The 15,997-nt window shown below is 45.1% G+C and overlaps 1 protein-coding gene across 1 annotated transcript in view; it reads right to left on the minus strand.

Moving 5' to 3' along the window:
- Positions 1 to 15,747, minus strand: part of LOC311223125 (protein shisa-like-2A) — a gene marked incomplete at both ends in the record, with an annotated part of 53,450 nt that extends 37,703 nt beyond the window's left edge. The window contains one exon of the mRNA XM_084307875.1: positions 15,566 to 15,747. Within this exon, the coding sequence (XP_084164001.1) occupies positions 15,566 to 15,747 (182 nt within the window). The remainder of the gene's footprint in view (positions 1 to 15,565) is intronic.
- Positions 15,748 to 15,997: the final 250 nt, after the last annotated feature.

Raw genomic sequence — 15,997 nt, forward strand, 5'->3', positions numbered from 1 at the left:
TAAACCTTATTATCTGGACCCTCTGAGTGAGCAAGTCATTTGACTCTATTCCTATTTGAATACTATTATTATCCTACAAGGGCTATGGCATAAGTGTCTTCCTTTGAGCGAACGAGTTTCTTTTCATTCTTAGATGGCATCGCGTCTAATGTCCATAGCCTCTCGACGTGCTGCAAGAGGGTGGTGTCTTCTTCGTTTATCCTCGTGTAGAGACAGCGAGTGGCTGTCGGTCGGTTGGAAGACCCGGAGAGGGGGCCTTGTAGTGTCCAACCCAGGCGGGTCTCGACCGCTGCTGGACAGCCTCTGGGCCCGATGTGGACCCGGTCCGTTGGGACGATGAGGTGTGCATGGTCGGATCCTATGAGCAGGGTCGGGGTGGCGTCGTCGATGAGCGGTATAGGTAGTTGACGTAGGTGCACGTATTTCTCCATCAGCTTTGGGATGGGGTAGGTGTACTGTGACAGGCCTATGTCGTAGCTGGTGAAGGCATTAGTGATGCTATACTGCTTCTCGGGCTGCCCGACCGCTGCTATCGTGAAGGAGACATTTTCACCCTTTATGGTCTTCAGGTCTCTTCTAATGGTACGGATTGTCATTGTTTCTTCGCTCCCCCGCAGACCCAGCCGGGCTGCGGCGGATGCGAGGAGGAGAGTCTTTTCTGACCCATCGTCTAGGACGGCGTAAGTGTCCATGACCTTGTCCTCGTAGCTTAAGATCACTCGGACCACCTTCAAGAGCACTCGGGAGCTCCCGCTCTTCGCAGGGTCTATGTACATGACGTTCACTCTCGAGCTGCTTGGGGGTACGGGTTTCTTCTTGTTGCTGTCGTGTAGGACCTCCAAATGGGCGCCGTCGCACTTGCTGCATCATTTCTTTAGGCGGCACTCAGCTGCCATATGGCTGCGCGCGCAGCGGAAGCAGCGGCGGTTGGCTTTGATCCACTGACTCACCTCGCCAGCGGTCAGCTTCTTGAAGGTGTCACATTGAGACAGCCAATGTTCCTTTTCACAGTACTGGCATACAATCTTCCACTTCCCCTTGGTCTGGGGGGTGCTGTGGTTCTTGTGCTGCGGCACTGACTCAGCCTGGTGCATAACTGTCACTGACCGGCGGTTATCGTTGGACCTCCGAGGTCCATCTCTTGGGCTAGATCCACTCCACACGAATGTGTCCAGTCGTAGGCTGCTAACTTCCCTTGCGAGGAAAGCGGCCAGGTCTAGGAGGGATGGCTCTGGGCCGTTGGGATCACAGTGGTCTCTCTGCCGCCGAAAACGCTCTTGGCGGGCTGGAGGGAGCTTCTCCAGTATTCGCTCCACATTAGAATTTGCATACAGTTCATATCTCCCCTTCTCCTTTTGGGACCCCAGCATCCCCACGAGGGATTGTACCTTGATAGAGAGGTCATCCAGTGCTCTATTGTCTTTGGCTGGGGGGAGGCAGTCGATATCCCGTATTTCTTGGATCACGTAATCCCATATGCGTCCATAACGCTGGTCGAGGGCCACCAGAGCCGCGGAGTATGGGGTGCTTGAGTTGGAATATGCCAGCGCTATGTTATGCGCTCTGGGCACCTTGAGATGCTTGAGGAGGATGGCATATTTGTACGACTCGTCGGGGACATCGGACATCATAGTCTCCAAACACATGCGTAATTCCGTGTACTGTGCTCTGTCCTCGCGCGTAAAGTCTGGGAACGTCGGTGTGCCAAGGTACGATGCCATGGATGGCTGGTACATTGGTGAGCGTAGGGGAAGAGGCCTCCTGGGCGAGTCTCCCCGTACGTGCGGTCGTGGGTTAGTACTTGGTGGGTACCAGAGGCCGGGTCCCCAGGTGCTGTTCCTCGGTGCTGACTGTACGTCAAACTAACTGACATAAGAACAATAAACTGGAGAACGTAAAACAAACACTACACTTACTAGACAACCAAGGGGGAGCAACGACGTGGGCAGGAAACAGGTAACAGGAGGAAATCACGCCACGACGAGGAGAGAGAGAAACACCCACCACACTAATTAACATTGGCAACACCTGGCCAGGCCGCGTGAATATTAAAGGCAACCAACTTGTGTCTAACCACGCCCAACTTGCGTCTAGCCGCGGCGACGCAGCAGCGGAGCGTAGCGGCAGAGCGGACGCGGAGCTCCATCGCGGCAGAATTATGTAGCAGTAATCCGCCCTTTTTTACTATCCAGAACTAGCTCAATTTTTTTTTAACGTGCATTCGCATTCTTTCGCCGTTAAGTTTAGGCATAACTTTAAGCATTATTTCGGAGTTGGTTAAGGTTAGGCATTGTTTCGGAGTTGCTTAAGGTTAGAAGGGTTAAGTTTAGGCGCTGTTAAGGAGCTGGTTAAGGTTAGAGTTTGTCTTAGAGAATGGCAATATTTTTTAACGTGCATTCTTTCGCCGGTTAAGTTTAGGCATTGTTTCGGAGTTGGTTAAGGTTAGGCATTGTTTCTGAGTTGCTTAAGGTTAGAAGGGTTAAGTTTAGGCGCTGTTAAGGAGCTGGTTAAGGTTAGAGTTTGTCTTAGAGAATGGCAATAGACAGCCTATTTCCGCGCTGCAGCGCGAGGCAATAGACAGCCTATTTCCGTGCTGCAGCTCTCTCGCGCTGCCGTGGTCACATGGGCGTATTGGCCAATCAGAGAAACGCTAAACACAAGTTGGTTGCCTAAAATATTCACGTGGCCAGGCCAGTCTAACACAAATTTAACAAACTAAACACAAGCAAAGATAACAACAACACCAGACAGGAGTAGGGATGGGAACCGGTTCCTAATTGGCCGATGCCTGGAACCGTGTGGCTCCCGTGACTTTCGATTCCCTTATCGCTGCCAGGTTTTTCCTACAGTTGCGCAATAACGTTAGCGTTAGCATGTAGCCATGGCAGACTCTATTTGATTCATTAAGGGCTCGAAATTGCCTGGGTTTTGGTAATATGCTCCCGAAATGCTCCCGCTGTTTGGCTACTTCTATGTGCAGTGAAAACTACTTGAATGCTTTAGAACCTAGTCATTGATTTAGTTCAGGGTGAGCTAAAATTAGCCACGGAGCTAACGTGAGCTAACGCTACTTAATCAAGCTCTCAGAGAGAGATAAACAGCTGACAGCGGATAGTACAGGTACAAATACAATAAAACAGCGGGTGGGGGCTGTTGTGTGTAAACCTTGTACTCTTTAGTTCACATATAATAAGAGACGGCGTGTTGTTTACTAGTCTGTACTGGGTAAGACAGCAAGTACCGTGGTGCAACATACAAATGTGTCCGTGTAGCAACACAAGCCAATACCTTACAGGACAGGGGCCCGGGGAGGGAGCTCTGTGTGTGTGTGTGTGTGTGTGTGTGTGTGTGTGTGTGTGTGTGTGTGTGTGTGTGAGACAGAAGTCAGAGGAATAACGACCTGTTATTCAATAGATTAAATTAGTTTAAGAATAAAAAAATAAATACATTTTAAGAGAATCTCAAATACATTATTTTATTTAAGTGTAAGCTATAGTTAATGTTTTATTTTTTACAGTTTTTGTATTTTTCTGACATGGTAAATGGCTGCTTTTTTATATAGCGCTTTTATCCAAAGCGCTTTCCAATTTGTTACTTACATTTTACCCAATCACTCACACATTCACACAACGACGGCGGCGGCAACCATGCAAGGTGCCAACCTGCTCATCGGGAGCAGTTAGGGGTTAAGTGTCTTGCTCAAGGACACATCGACGCGCTTCCCGGGAGGAGCGGGAATCGAACCGGGAACCTCCGGATTGCCAGACGACTGCTCTACCTCCCGAGCCACTGTCGCCCCTGACATGGGGGCTCAACAATAAATGACAATCAGAAATGTCAAGTTGCATGTTGTTATTCTAACCAGCTTAGTTCTGTTGCATTTCCAATTTATTTATTTAAATTATAAATTGATCAGGTATCGATAAGGGAATCGATAAAGAATCGAATCGATAAGCAGAATTGATAATGGAATCGTATCGATAAAATCCTATCAATTCCCATCCCTAGACAGGAGAGAACATCACACCAGGGAAGGGAACGACAACAATGACAACACACACCACGAAATCACACCAATCATACTATTAATTATCTGAATAACATTAGTCAATATGTTAAATGTGCTAGCTGGTGACCACTAGAGGGTGGTATGAGACCATTAGGGCCGTCTTAAATACTTCGAAGCTTCGTTCGATGGGCATGGGATTCGAATATGAAAATAAAATTCGATTACATTTTATTTTTTTTGCTAAATCAACTCTGCCTCTCTTTGTTAACTACAACAAGCAATGCTGTTTGTTATTTAAGATGAGGTCGGACTCGGCACTGACAGATTTGTGTTCATTGTGCTGCTTTTATAAAGCCTCAAATGACTGCTTACAATATTTCATGAAAGCAAAGTGTTGTTTGTCTAAGATTTAAAAAGGTTTAAACTTTACAGCACTGACAAAGTGCTGTACAAGTCCCACAACATAAAAAAAATATAATAATTTTTTTATTTGATCTCGAAGCTTCGAATTACAATCGAATCTCGGCCCGAAGCTTCGAATTCCAAAAAAGAATTCGAAGGTCAGCCCTAGAGACCATTGAAAGGAGGTAGAGAGTGTCCAGTGTTATTGTTCAGACCATTGAAAGGAGGTAGAGAGTGTCCAGTGTTATTGTTCTCCCACAGGACCTGGGATCGTTACACTGCTGCACATTCTGCTTTAGAGACCATGGAGACACAACCAACCTCAAGCTCTGGAAAGGCCTGCAATCTCCGGCATTGTATGGAATCATTTGAGACCATCATTACTGCTGTGATAACTAACCATGTCCTGGGTTTCCTGCAACCCCTCACCAAAACCTTACAGTCGACTAACTTGGACATCACAGCATACAAGGAAGCAAGGAATGTACGTGAGGTCATAGCCACACAGATGTGAGCAAGCATTCAGCAGCTGTTTTCAAAAAGCCTCATCCATGGCCAACTCTGTGAACGTTGTCCCAGTCAAACGAAGTGTGTCTGTGAAACAGAACTATAGACCTAATGTACCCACAGAGTCAGTAGAAGATCACTACAGGATAAATCTTTTTTATCCTTTCCTTGACCATATCACCAGTGAACTGGATGCCAGGTTCTCCCAAAGAAATGACCCAGCAGTACTGGCAGCGTGAATACTTTACCCAAGGCAGTTGTCCTTCCGCGTTCGGTTTGCGCGCCCTGATTGGCCTCTCAGCGCCCAATCGCGTTGCCCCTAGCTTTCAGTTCCACAGCCCATTTCCTCGTATAATGCGCTATTCATATCAATTGGCATCACATCAATATTATATTAACGTAACGCACTATTCATATCAATCGGCATAACATCAATAACGTTGTGTTTTCATCTCTTCATATCAATCGGCATCACATCAATATAAATAACGTAGTGTTTTCATCTCAGGTTAACGTAACGCGCTATTCATATCAATCGGCATCACATCAATAACGTAGTGTTTTCATCTCTATATTAACGTAACACGCTATTCATATCAATCGACATCACATCAATAGTTAGTATATTGATGCACGGCGGTAGCAGTATAGCGATGCACGGCGGTAGTAGTTAGTGCATTGATGTGCTAGTTAGTATATTGATGCACGGCGGTAGGAGTATAGCGATGCACGGCGGTAGTAGTTAGTGCATTGATGTGCTAGTTAGTATATTGATGCACGGCGGTAGCAGTATAGCGATGCACGGCGGTAGTAGTTATTAGTGCATTGATGTGCTAGTTAGTATATTGATGCACGGCGGTAGCAGTATAGCCAGGGACCGAAACTAGAGAGCGCCACCCGCCATTTGCGCTCAGTTTTTACGTTTGGCGCCTCCCACTGAGACGTCTGAGCGCCGTGTGACGGGCTATCAAATAGTCATGTGAAAACCGAAAATCATGATCCAATTCTTTAGCGGAGTTCTCACTCGCTGTCTCAGCCGACATGAAGCGCGCACCGCGCACTGCTGCTAGCCCCTCCCCACCTGTTTCTGTATGCCTGCATGTAAACAGAGGCTATTGCCTCCGAGTCACCGTGACGTTAGTTAGCACTGCTGCTGCTGCTGCTGCTAATGCCTGCATGTAAACAGAGGCTATTGCCTCACTGTGACGTTAGTCTAGTCAGTGTGGGACCTTCGTGAGATAACGTTAGCTACCGTTACAAAATGACCCAGTCAACTATTCACTTAGTTTAATACACGAGGCATTGTGTAACGTTATCCAGCCGGCTAGCTACGGATAGCTCCCGACATCAACAAATCCTCCAGCAATAGTCCAGTGCATAATACCTCCGTTGGCTAGGTAACTAGTCACTACGAAATGTCGCAGTAAACTAAATAGTTCACTGAGGCGTTGTCCCAACGCCATCCAGCAGTAGCTACAGATAGCTCTTGGCATCAATGTCCTACAACAACAACATGCGTATTAGAGTCCCTGGTTTACATCGCATGAGTGAGGGCTGCTGACTAGGGTCCAGGTGCAGCGCCGGAGAATTCTTTTGCATGCTGAATGTAGCATTTAGGGCCCAGCTGCACCCCCGGAGAATCCTTGCTGGAGCTGGAGGCCACTCGAGTATACACACAGACAGTGGAGCTGTTTGCAGACAGCGAGGTGGCGATGTCTCGCAGATAACACAATCACAAGTATGATTATATAATATATATATTTTATTAAAAAAAAAATCTATATAAAATAATAATAAAAAAAAATTGTATCAAAAGAAAGTTGGCGGTTAAGAAATATGCTTGGCGGGTAGATTCTTCCCATCTACCCGCCACTGGCCGGTGAGTCAAAAAGTTAATTTCGCTCCCTGAGTATAGCGATGCACGGCGGTAGTAGTTTGTGCATTGATGTGCTAGTTAGTATATTGATGCACGGCGGTAGCAGTATAGCGATGCACAGCGGTAGTAGTTAGTGCATTGATGTGCTAGTTAGTTAGTATATTGATGCACGGCGGTAGCAGTATAGCGATGCACGGCGGTAGTAGTTAGTGCATTGATGTGCTAGTTAGTTAGTATATTGATGCACGGCGGTAGCAGTATAGCGATGCACGGCGGTAGTAGTTAGTGCATTGATGTGCTAGTTAGTTAGTATATTGATGCACGGCGGTAGCAGTATCGCGATGCACGGCGGTAGTAGTTAGTGCATTGATGTGCTAGTTAGTATATTGATGCACGGCGGTAGCAGTATAGCGATGCACAGCGGTAGTAGTTAGTGCATTGATGTGCTAGTTAGTTAGTATATTGATGCACGGCGGTAGCAGTATAGCGATGCACAGCGGTAGTAGTTAGTGCATTGATGTGCTAGTTAGTTAGTATATTGATGCACGGCGGTAGCAGTATAGCGATGCACGGCGGTAGTAGTTAGTGCATTGATGTGCTAGTTAGTTAGTATATTGATGCACGGCGGTAGCAGTATAGCGATGCACGGCGGTAGTAGTTAGTGCATTGATGTGCTAGTTAGTATATTGATGCACGGCGGTAGCGAGTTAGTTGATAGTAGTATATTGATGCAGGTAGGTAGCTGATGTGATGGACTTGTGGAACTGAGAGAAGTTCTGAAAGTTAGGAGCGAGCGTTAGGAGTAACGCGATTGGGCGTTGAGAGAAGAGTCAGTGGCCAATCAGGGCGCGCAAACCGAACGCGGAAGGACAACTGCCTTGGGGAAAGTATTCACGCGTACTGGCAGCTTACCTGGTACCAAAAGACATAAAAAAGCTGACCAAAGAAAAAGAGGAAGAGCTGGTAGAGTGGTTTGATTGATTGAAAACTTTATTAACAGATTGCAGAATGGGTACAGTACAGTACAGCTCAATACATACAATTGTTAAGGGGATGCAGACCAGAGAAAGACTTTCGTCTTGTTTACATCAGGGTCCCCCATTTTCAATTCATCGTAACATATATGACATACATGACATACAGATAGACAGTACTGCTACATCTATACATTTATGACATACCAGATTTGCAAATACAGTACTGTTTGTGATAAAAAAAAGAGTCCAGAAAAAAGAGTATATACATTTGACGTAGAAACTGTACATTGGATTGGGTAGGTGGGGGGGGGGGGTGGGGGTGGGGGGGGACTGTACATTGGAGGTGGTTGGGTGGGGGGGGGGGGGGGGGGGTTGGGTAGGAGTGGGGGGAGGTTGGGTAGGAGGGGTGGGGGGGGGGGGACACTGTACAACTGTACAAACAAAACTGTACATTGGAATATTGACAAGACCATACTTGGTAATTTACTGTACATTGGAGGGGGTTGTGTTCGGACATTTACAGGGGCCAGTTTCGAGTTGCAGTCTCCCTTAGGTGTTTTTTGAGAGTGTTTTTGAAAGTGGGTAGTGATTCACATTCCTTTACAGCTTTGGGTAGGGCGTTCCACATTGATGTGGCATAATTGCGAAATATGTTTAGTAGGGATGGGTACCGAATTCGGTACTTTTGAGGCACCGAACCGAAACACGTCGGTACTACCGAGTATCGAATCAAGTGAGAAACCAAAAAAAGAAAAAAGAAATAAATAAAAAAAACGTTTTTTTATTATTTTTTTTATTAACTTTTTTAACTTTTTTTTAACTTTTTTCTTTTCATGTCAACGTTCACACGCACAATATATGCTTACCTAGGATTTGACTTGATTCAACAACAAAGCAGTCGGAGCAATGACAAGCCGAAAACTGTCAAAATTGTAGTTATTTGAAGTTTGGATTTTCTTTTTACGACTGAGGTAGGTAAATTAAATTTCTTGAGACTAAAGTACCGAAAAAAGGTACCGTTGGGTACCTGTATCGATTCACAGGTACCGGTATCGGTTCAAATGTGAAAGGTACCCATCCCTAGTGTTTAGTCCCTTGTTTGAGCCGAATCTGGGTTTAACATGATTTGTGGAGCTCCCTCTGGTGTTGTGATCGTGGTATTCACTGACCTTTGGGAAGTATTTTGACATGTACATGGGTACCTTGGTCGTGTAGTGTATCTTGTAGACCAGGCCCATTGCAAGTTGCTGTACTCTGTCGTCTACTCTAAGCCATCCTAGGTTGTCAAAGTGGGCAGGGGTGAGGTGGGTTCTAGGAGTAAGGTCAAGCAGTAATCTGACCAGTTTGTTTTGAGATGTTTGTAATTTTGTTTTTAGCGCCTTTGAGGTGCTTTGGTACCATGAGGTGCAAGCATAGTCGTAGTACCCTTGAATGAGTGCTCCTGCCAGAGTCTTCAGGGTATTCTTGTTTACCAGTGAGGAGATCCGGTACAAGAATCGAGTTCGTTGGTTGACTTTTTTTTATTACATTGGATGCCATTTTGTCACAGGAAAGATTTGCCTCTAGGATGGAACCCAGGTAGGTAATATCTTCTTTCCTTGTGACAATATTGTCACCCACTGTAACTGAGAAGCCGTCGGTCTTGCTTAGTTTGTTATTTGAACCGAAGAGAATGGACTCCGTTTTGCCCATGTGTAATGATAGTTTGTTATCAGCGAGCCATATGCAGATGAGGGTTTTTTCAACCTGTAACTTGTTCTTGTCAGAGACCAGCAGGGCTGAGTCGTCCGCAAACAGGAACAAGTTGCAGTCACAAGCTGACGACATGTCATTTGCATAAATTAGGAACAGTAGCGGACCTAGTATGCTTCCTTGTGGAACACCACAGCTTACTGTGAGGGGGGGGGGATAGGGTACCGTTTACCTCCACCATCTGCTCTCTCCCCTCCAGGTAGGATTGCATCCAGCTCACTGATAGACTATCAAAACCAATTGCTTTTAGCTTGTCAATCAGAATGGTGTGATTGACAGTGTCGAAGGCCTTTTGTAGGTCCAGCATGACCATGCCGGACCTACCTGACCGCCTCTATATTAAAGGCGGCCCAAGAGCCCTTCCGCATTCCCACGATTGGCCCCGGTAGCGCACGCAATGCGCATTTTCTTTTGCCAAACAGATGCTTCAGCCAGGTGCTCGCCGCTCATGCGCATGAGGTCGTTTTGTCACCACCTGTCAATCAATCTGTTCTGTTATTCTATGCATAGCAAAACCTATTAATATTACATATGTGTTGGGCTGTGTTAACTAACGTTACAATGTACAGTCGCGCGAAATAACGTTATGAATGCCCGAAAGCACATAACGTTACAGCGTACAGTTGACAGCTGTTAAGTACAGTTGACAGCTGTGCTGTGTTAACGGCTGTGTTAACTAACGTTACAATGTACAGTCGCGCGAAATAACGTTATGAATGCCCGAAAGCACATTACGTTACAGTGTACAGTTGACAGCTGTTAAGTACAGTTGACAGCTGGGCTGTGTTAACGTAAACGCCTGAAAGCACATAACAAAATCGGGTCCTTGTTTGGATAAATATGTATTCGTAAACGCCCGAAATGACATAACAAATCGGGTCCTCGTTTGGATAAATATGTATTCCATTTCCGCCTGTGGGGGAAAAAGAAATGCGCATTGGGTGCTTTACCGGGGCCAATCAGGCGTATGCGGAAGGGCTCTTGGGCCGCCTTTAATATAGAGGCTACCTGACCTGCGTGATTTTTTTCCGTAGCCTCTGTTTGCGAATACGCTCTCTGATTGGCTAGCCCGCGTACAGCGAAGACCCTCTCTGATTGGTTTAGCTCCGAAGGGCTCTGAGCAGGGGAGGAAATTAGGCCACTTTACTCGCCAATTGCGAGTATTTTTTACGTTTGGCGAGTAATTCATGAAGAGCACTCGCCAGTCTGGCGAGTACTAGTAATTACAAAACAAAACAAAAAAATCATTCTGCAATCTGCTGATTCGCTCACTGACACAAACCGAACTCTGACTCCCCCCTTGATTCCTCCCATTTGCGCCACATAATAATCAGACCATAACCAATGAACATCATCGTTGTACAGATGCGCTCTAAGCTCCTCCAATGAACACTCGTTTTCTAGAAGATGACGCCCATCTAGGGGAAGTGGACATACCACTGCGCGCAGACCTACTAACTCCTGCCACCGGCAGCCGGCTTGACAACGTAGACAAACTTACAAAAACACATGAGTGGATGAAAATAATTGCATGTAGAGTCGTCGCTTTCGGATATCGGTGCGGTCTGACATGGGGGCGAACAACAGCACGCGACGCGTCTCCTTCGAGTCGGATGAGAATGACAGTCAACCAGCATTAGCCGGCTAGCTACCTAGCATGTAACAAGCTACCATAACGCGCATTCAACATAGTGGACGACTATACTGAGCGGCTTTGCTTAAATGCAGCCGAGTGACATTTTATTATTACCGGGTTTCCCAGCATATCACCACTCGCCCATATGCCCTTCACAACGGTGATGTTGTCATATTTGGCATTCAGAACACACCTGCTGAACCCCTAGCGTTGTCGATTCGGTTCCAATGTATTGTCATCTTACAGCACAAGTACAGTACAACCAGAATACATTTGGCATACAACCAGAGTGCAAATGTAACAAGTCAAGTTCAAGTTGTTTTATTTAGCTATTACATTACAGTGAAATGCTTGGTTCTTTCACTGCCCAACCCAGTATTGATTGATTGATTGAAAACTTTATTAACAGATTGCAGAATGGGTACAATACAGTACAGCTCAATACACACAATTGTTAAGGGGATGCAGACCAGAGAAGGACTTTAGTCTTGTTTACATCAGGGTCCCCCATTTCAGTCCTGTTTGCTTAATGCCTTGTCCACTTCCTCCACACTCCAATATGTTATGATGAATTAAAAATGGGGGACCCTGATGTAAACAAGACGAAAGTCTTTCTCTGGTCTGCATCCCCTTAACAATTGTATGTATTGAACTGTACTGTACCCATTCTGCAATCTGTTAAGAAACTTTTCAATCAATCAATCCCTTCAACCCTGCTCCTGTCAAACCTGCTCTTTCCATTCCCTCCATCATGTCCCCCCTTTCTGATGAATATTTCCTGCACTTAAGAGTCAGACACACATTCCTAGTAGTTGAGCTGTGATGAATGAAAACTTTATTTAACAGATTGCAGAATGGGTACAGTACAGTACGGCTCAATACATGCAATTGTTAAGGGGATGCAGACCAGAGAAAGACTTTCGTCTTGTTTACATCAGGGTCCCCCATTTTCAATTCATTTTCAATTCATCATTCAGTATAACCTAGACCAGCCCAACCCAGCATCTTTCACTGCCCAGTTCAGCCCAACCCAGTCCAGAATAGTTCCCTCTTTCATGTTAATATGTGATTTAATGATGTAATATTTTGAAGAGTAGAGACAGTGTGATTAATTTACTATGATTGAAAATCAATTTAGACGAAGACGTACAAAGAAGTAATTATCACAATTAGCGATTTTTTTTGTCTGGTAAAAAATCTATTTGGCTGGTAAAAAAAATCAGATACCCGCCAGTTGGCTGGTAAGCCAAAAAGTTAGTTTCCTCCCCTGGCTCTGAGTCTGGGATAGAAATGTCCGCCTTGTACATATATATTCTATGCTTCGAAGTGGTTATGCTTTGGCCCTCTTTCGAAGTGGGTTATGCTTAGAGCCCCAACTTTAAGCATAACCCTCTTCAAAAGAGGGCCAAAGCATAACCACTTCGAAGCAGATAATATATATGTGCAAGGCAGTGGCGGTTGGAATGCCCCACGGGCCCCGAGGCGAGATTGACAGCTCGGATATTTATTGTATTATTATTTTTTTTCTATTTTTTTTTCAACATGAAACAAAACATATCACAATACAATAATAATACGTCAAATGTATATACTCTCTTTTCTGGACTCTTTTCGTATCACAAACAGTACTGTATTTGCAAATCTGGTATGTCATGTATAGATGTAGCACTACTGTCTATCTGTATGTCATTATGTTATAATGAATTGAAAATGGGGGACCCTGATGTAAACAAGACGAAAGTGTTTCTCTGGTCTGCATCCCCTTAACAATTGTATGTATTGAGCTGTACTGTACCCATTCTGCAATCTGTTAAATAAAGTTTTCATTCATTCACCATGACATGTTTAGGTATTTGGCCAGATCCAGCTTGTCTGTGATGAGAGTGTTTTCTGTCTTTATGATTGACTATCATCATTAGATATTTCAGTTTCGTTATTACAGTAGCTGACTAACAGTACTAACTGGCTAACAGTACTAACTGGCTAACAGTACTAACTGGCTAACAGTACTAACAGTACGTTAGTTGACTAATACCAGAGTCAGAATTGGGTAATAGGCCGACTACTGGCAGTGATGCGACCTATGTTACCACATAACTTTTGTCATCTCTGGTACTATGCAGTGCACTATGCAAAACGGCAAAGAGATAGGTAACGTTCGTTAAGTGCCAAATTACCATCATCATGATACACCCTCACATAATTCACAAAGTGTTCACGTGCGCCACCCATGTGGTAACCTAGAAATACCATAGATTGTGGCTAGGTGGTAACGTATATATATATATATATGTATATGTATATATATATACATGTAAATGTAAATGTAAATGTATATGTTTTCTATGATCACTATGAATTGAAAATGGGGGACCCTGATGTAAACAAGACAAACGTCTTTCTCTGGTCTGCATCCCCTTAACAATTGTGTGTATTGAGCCGTACTGTATTGTACCCATTCTGCAATCTGTTAAATAAAGTTTTCATTCATTCATTCATTCACATTACGTTAGTTAGCATCCAAGCTAGCGTGATAACGTTAGTAGTTAGCTTACCTGCAATAATGTTGTCATCGTCCTGGACAGATAAGACTTGTTAAATCATAATATATCCACACTTTGTGCTGGTCCTAGGTAAATGTCCCCTTTAGCTGCTCGGCGTCGTCGGATTTTAATACACCATGGTAGCGGTGGTGATGTTTCAGGTGACTTATTATGTTGGACATAGCTTGTTGCCCCTATAGCAACATTAGCAAGCGATATTTTTCTCTGATGTCGCGTTCACGTTACGTGGGAAGAAGCGGAAGAACCAGAGGACATCTCGTTGCTACAACTAGGAAGCCTTCACGCATTGACTCGATCAAAACGCCCACATCCATACTTCCGCAATTTGTGACGCGAAGTGGGAGATATCGGGGTCTATAAAAAATCCCATATGTCCTAGTAGGAATTACAACTAGGAGGCTGACGTGAATGGTTTTTCCCAGTCGGAAGCTGGTTCTTCCGATTCTTCCCACGTAACGTGAACGTGGCACCTCCGCGCTGCTTGTGAGACTTACGTGGCTACGTCACAGCCAAGGAAAGGGAGCGCTGGATTTGTGCAAAACGCCCTGTTCCTAAACCACACGCTATCAGTCGTACTCGTACCACAGTACTGGCAAAACGGGAGGAGCCTAGAATCAAAACAAACGCACCAGTCCCAGTTGCCGTTACCAGTTGCTGTTCGATCCAGTCCCACACGCGAACGGCAACTCCATTCAGTCCCGGGCCTGGGCCCAGGCCCCCCTCCCGCTAGACGGTGGGCGGGCCCTAAGGCAGCTGCCTCTGCAGCCTCGCCTATAGCTCCGCCCCTGGTGCAAGGCGGAAGAGACCCTTCGGAGCTAAACCAGCTTCGCTCAACCAATCAAAGAGGGTATTTTTTTCAATCAGAGAGCGTCATCGCAAACAGAGGCCACGGAAAAAGAATCACGCACCTGACCCACATACTGTAAAACAGGTAATAGAAGCTGGAGACACAAGTTCAACTCAGATGACGCCCTGCCTGGATCAGCTTTAGAAACTCTGCAAGCAACATACATGCCTTTCTTTCCGAACATACAATGTGTGCTGAAATTGTTTCTAACTCTCTCAGTGACAACATGTGCTTGCGAAAGATCATTCTCTGCCATGAGAGGGCTCAAAACATGGCTCAGAGCCAGTATGTCCAATGAACGTCTCTCAGGACTAGCAATCATGCATGTTCACTCCAATGTATCAATAGACAAGGAGAGAGTTCTCAGGCGATGGGATGCCTCTGGACACAGGAGGATCCAGCTAGCCCCCCCAAAGGTAATTCATGTTGTGTAAAGATTAACTAGTATAGTGCTATTTCCCTTGTCACATTTGCATTTTCATATGTGTCTCTGTCTTTGTCTGTCCTTATTTTGTGTACTTTCAGTGAGCCAAGAAGTGGAGAAATATGTTAATACTTCAGTAAAATTATTTGTTCCAACAACCGGTGACTTTTTATTATAGATAATGCATTTTGAATGAATAGGTTGGGTTGTATAACTCATTTCGGTATGCATTTTGCCCATTCACCAAATTATAAATGCATAAGGCTTTGGTGCACTCTTTAGGCCACTCTAGTGCCCCCACGTCCTGTAAATGACGTGTGAGTGACTGACCTTAAGTTGATCTATAGATAATAAAGTTTGTATTAAAAAAAATGGACCTCCCTAATTTCTAAACCCTGGCTACGGCCCTGTCTGTAACACACAGTAATGCATGCTTCCCAATCCCAACGCTGGCAATGCATCGAGTCTTAATTAGAGGTGTAAAGACTCAACATGTTGGCAGCTGTAGTGTAAACCACGCACTATAGACTTAGCAGCAGCAACAGTTTTAACAGGTCAATATTGATCTTACCTCAACCACCACATGTATCCATATTCATAGGGGAAGAAGCTGTTGGAATCATCGCAACAATATTGCATATCGTTGAACCCGCAACAGAATACTGCCGCGGCGTCGCTGTCCGGCTTGGGACACGTGAAACCTTCCACAAACACTTTTTCTGCGCTGTAATAACTCTTGCAGTCGGAGCCCATACTTGCACATAACGTTACGCAAACCACAATCGGATGAAACGTGCAGACTAGGTTATGTCGAGTACATTTTCAAGTTGTCCGTTTCCCATTATGCAAGTGAACTCGCTCGTGCTAAGACCTGGAACCTGTAGGCTAGGATGCCGGTCGGCTTGCCATATGTCTCGTTTATATGCCCGCCCTCCCAATCTCTCTCTCTCTCTCTCTCTCTCTCTCTCTCTCTCTCTCTCTCTCTCTCTCTCTCTCTCTCTCT

This window comes from Notolepis coatsorum (genome assembly GCF_963971535.1).
Source record: "Notolepis coatsorum genome assembly, chromosome: 2".
In the NCBI taxonomy this organism is placed as follows: Eukaryota; Metazoa; Chordata; class Actinopteri; order Aulopiformes; family Paralepididae; genus Notolepis; species Notolepis coatsorum.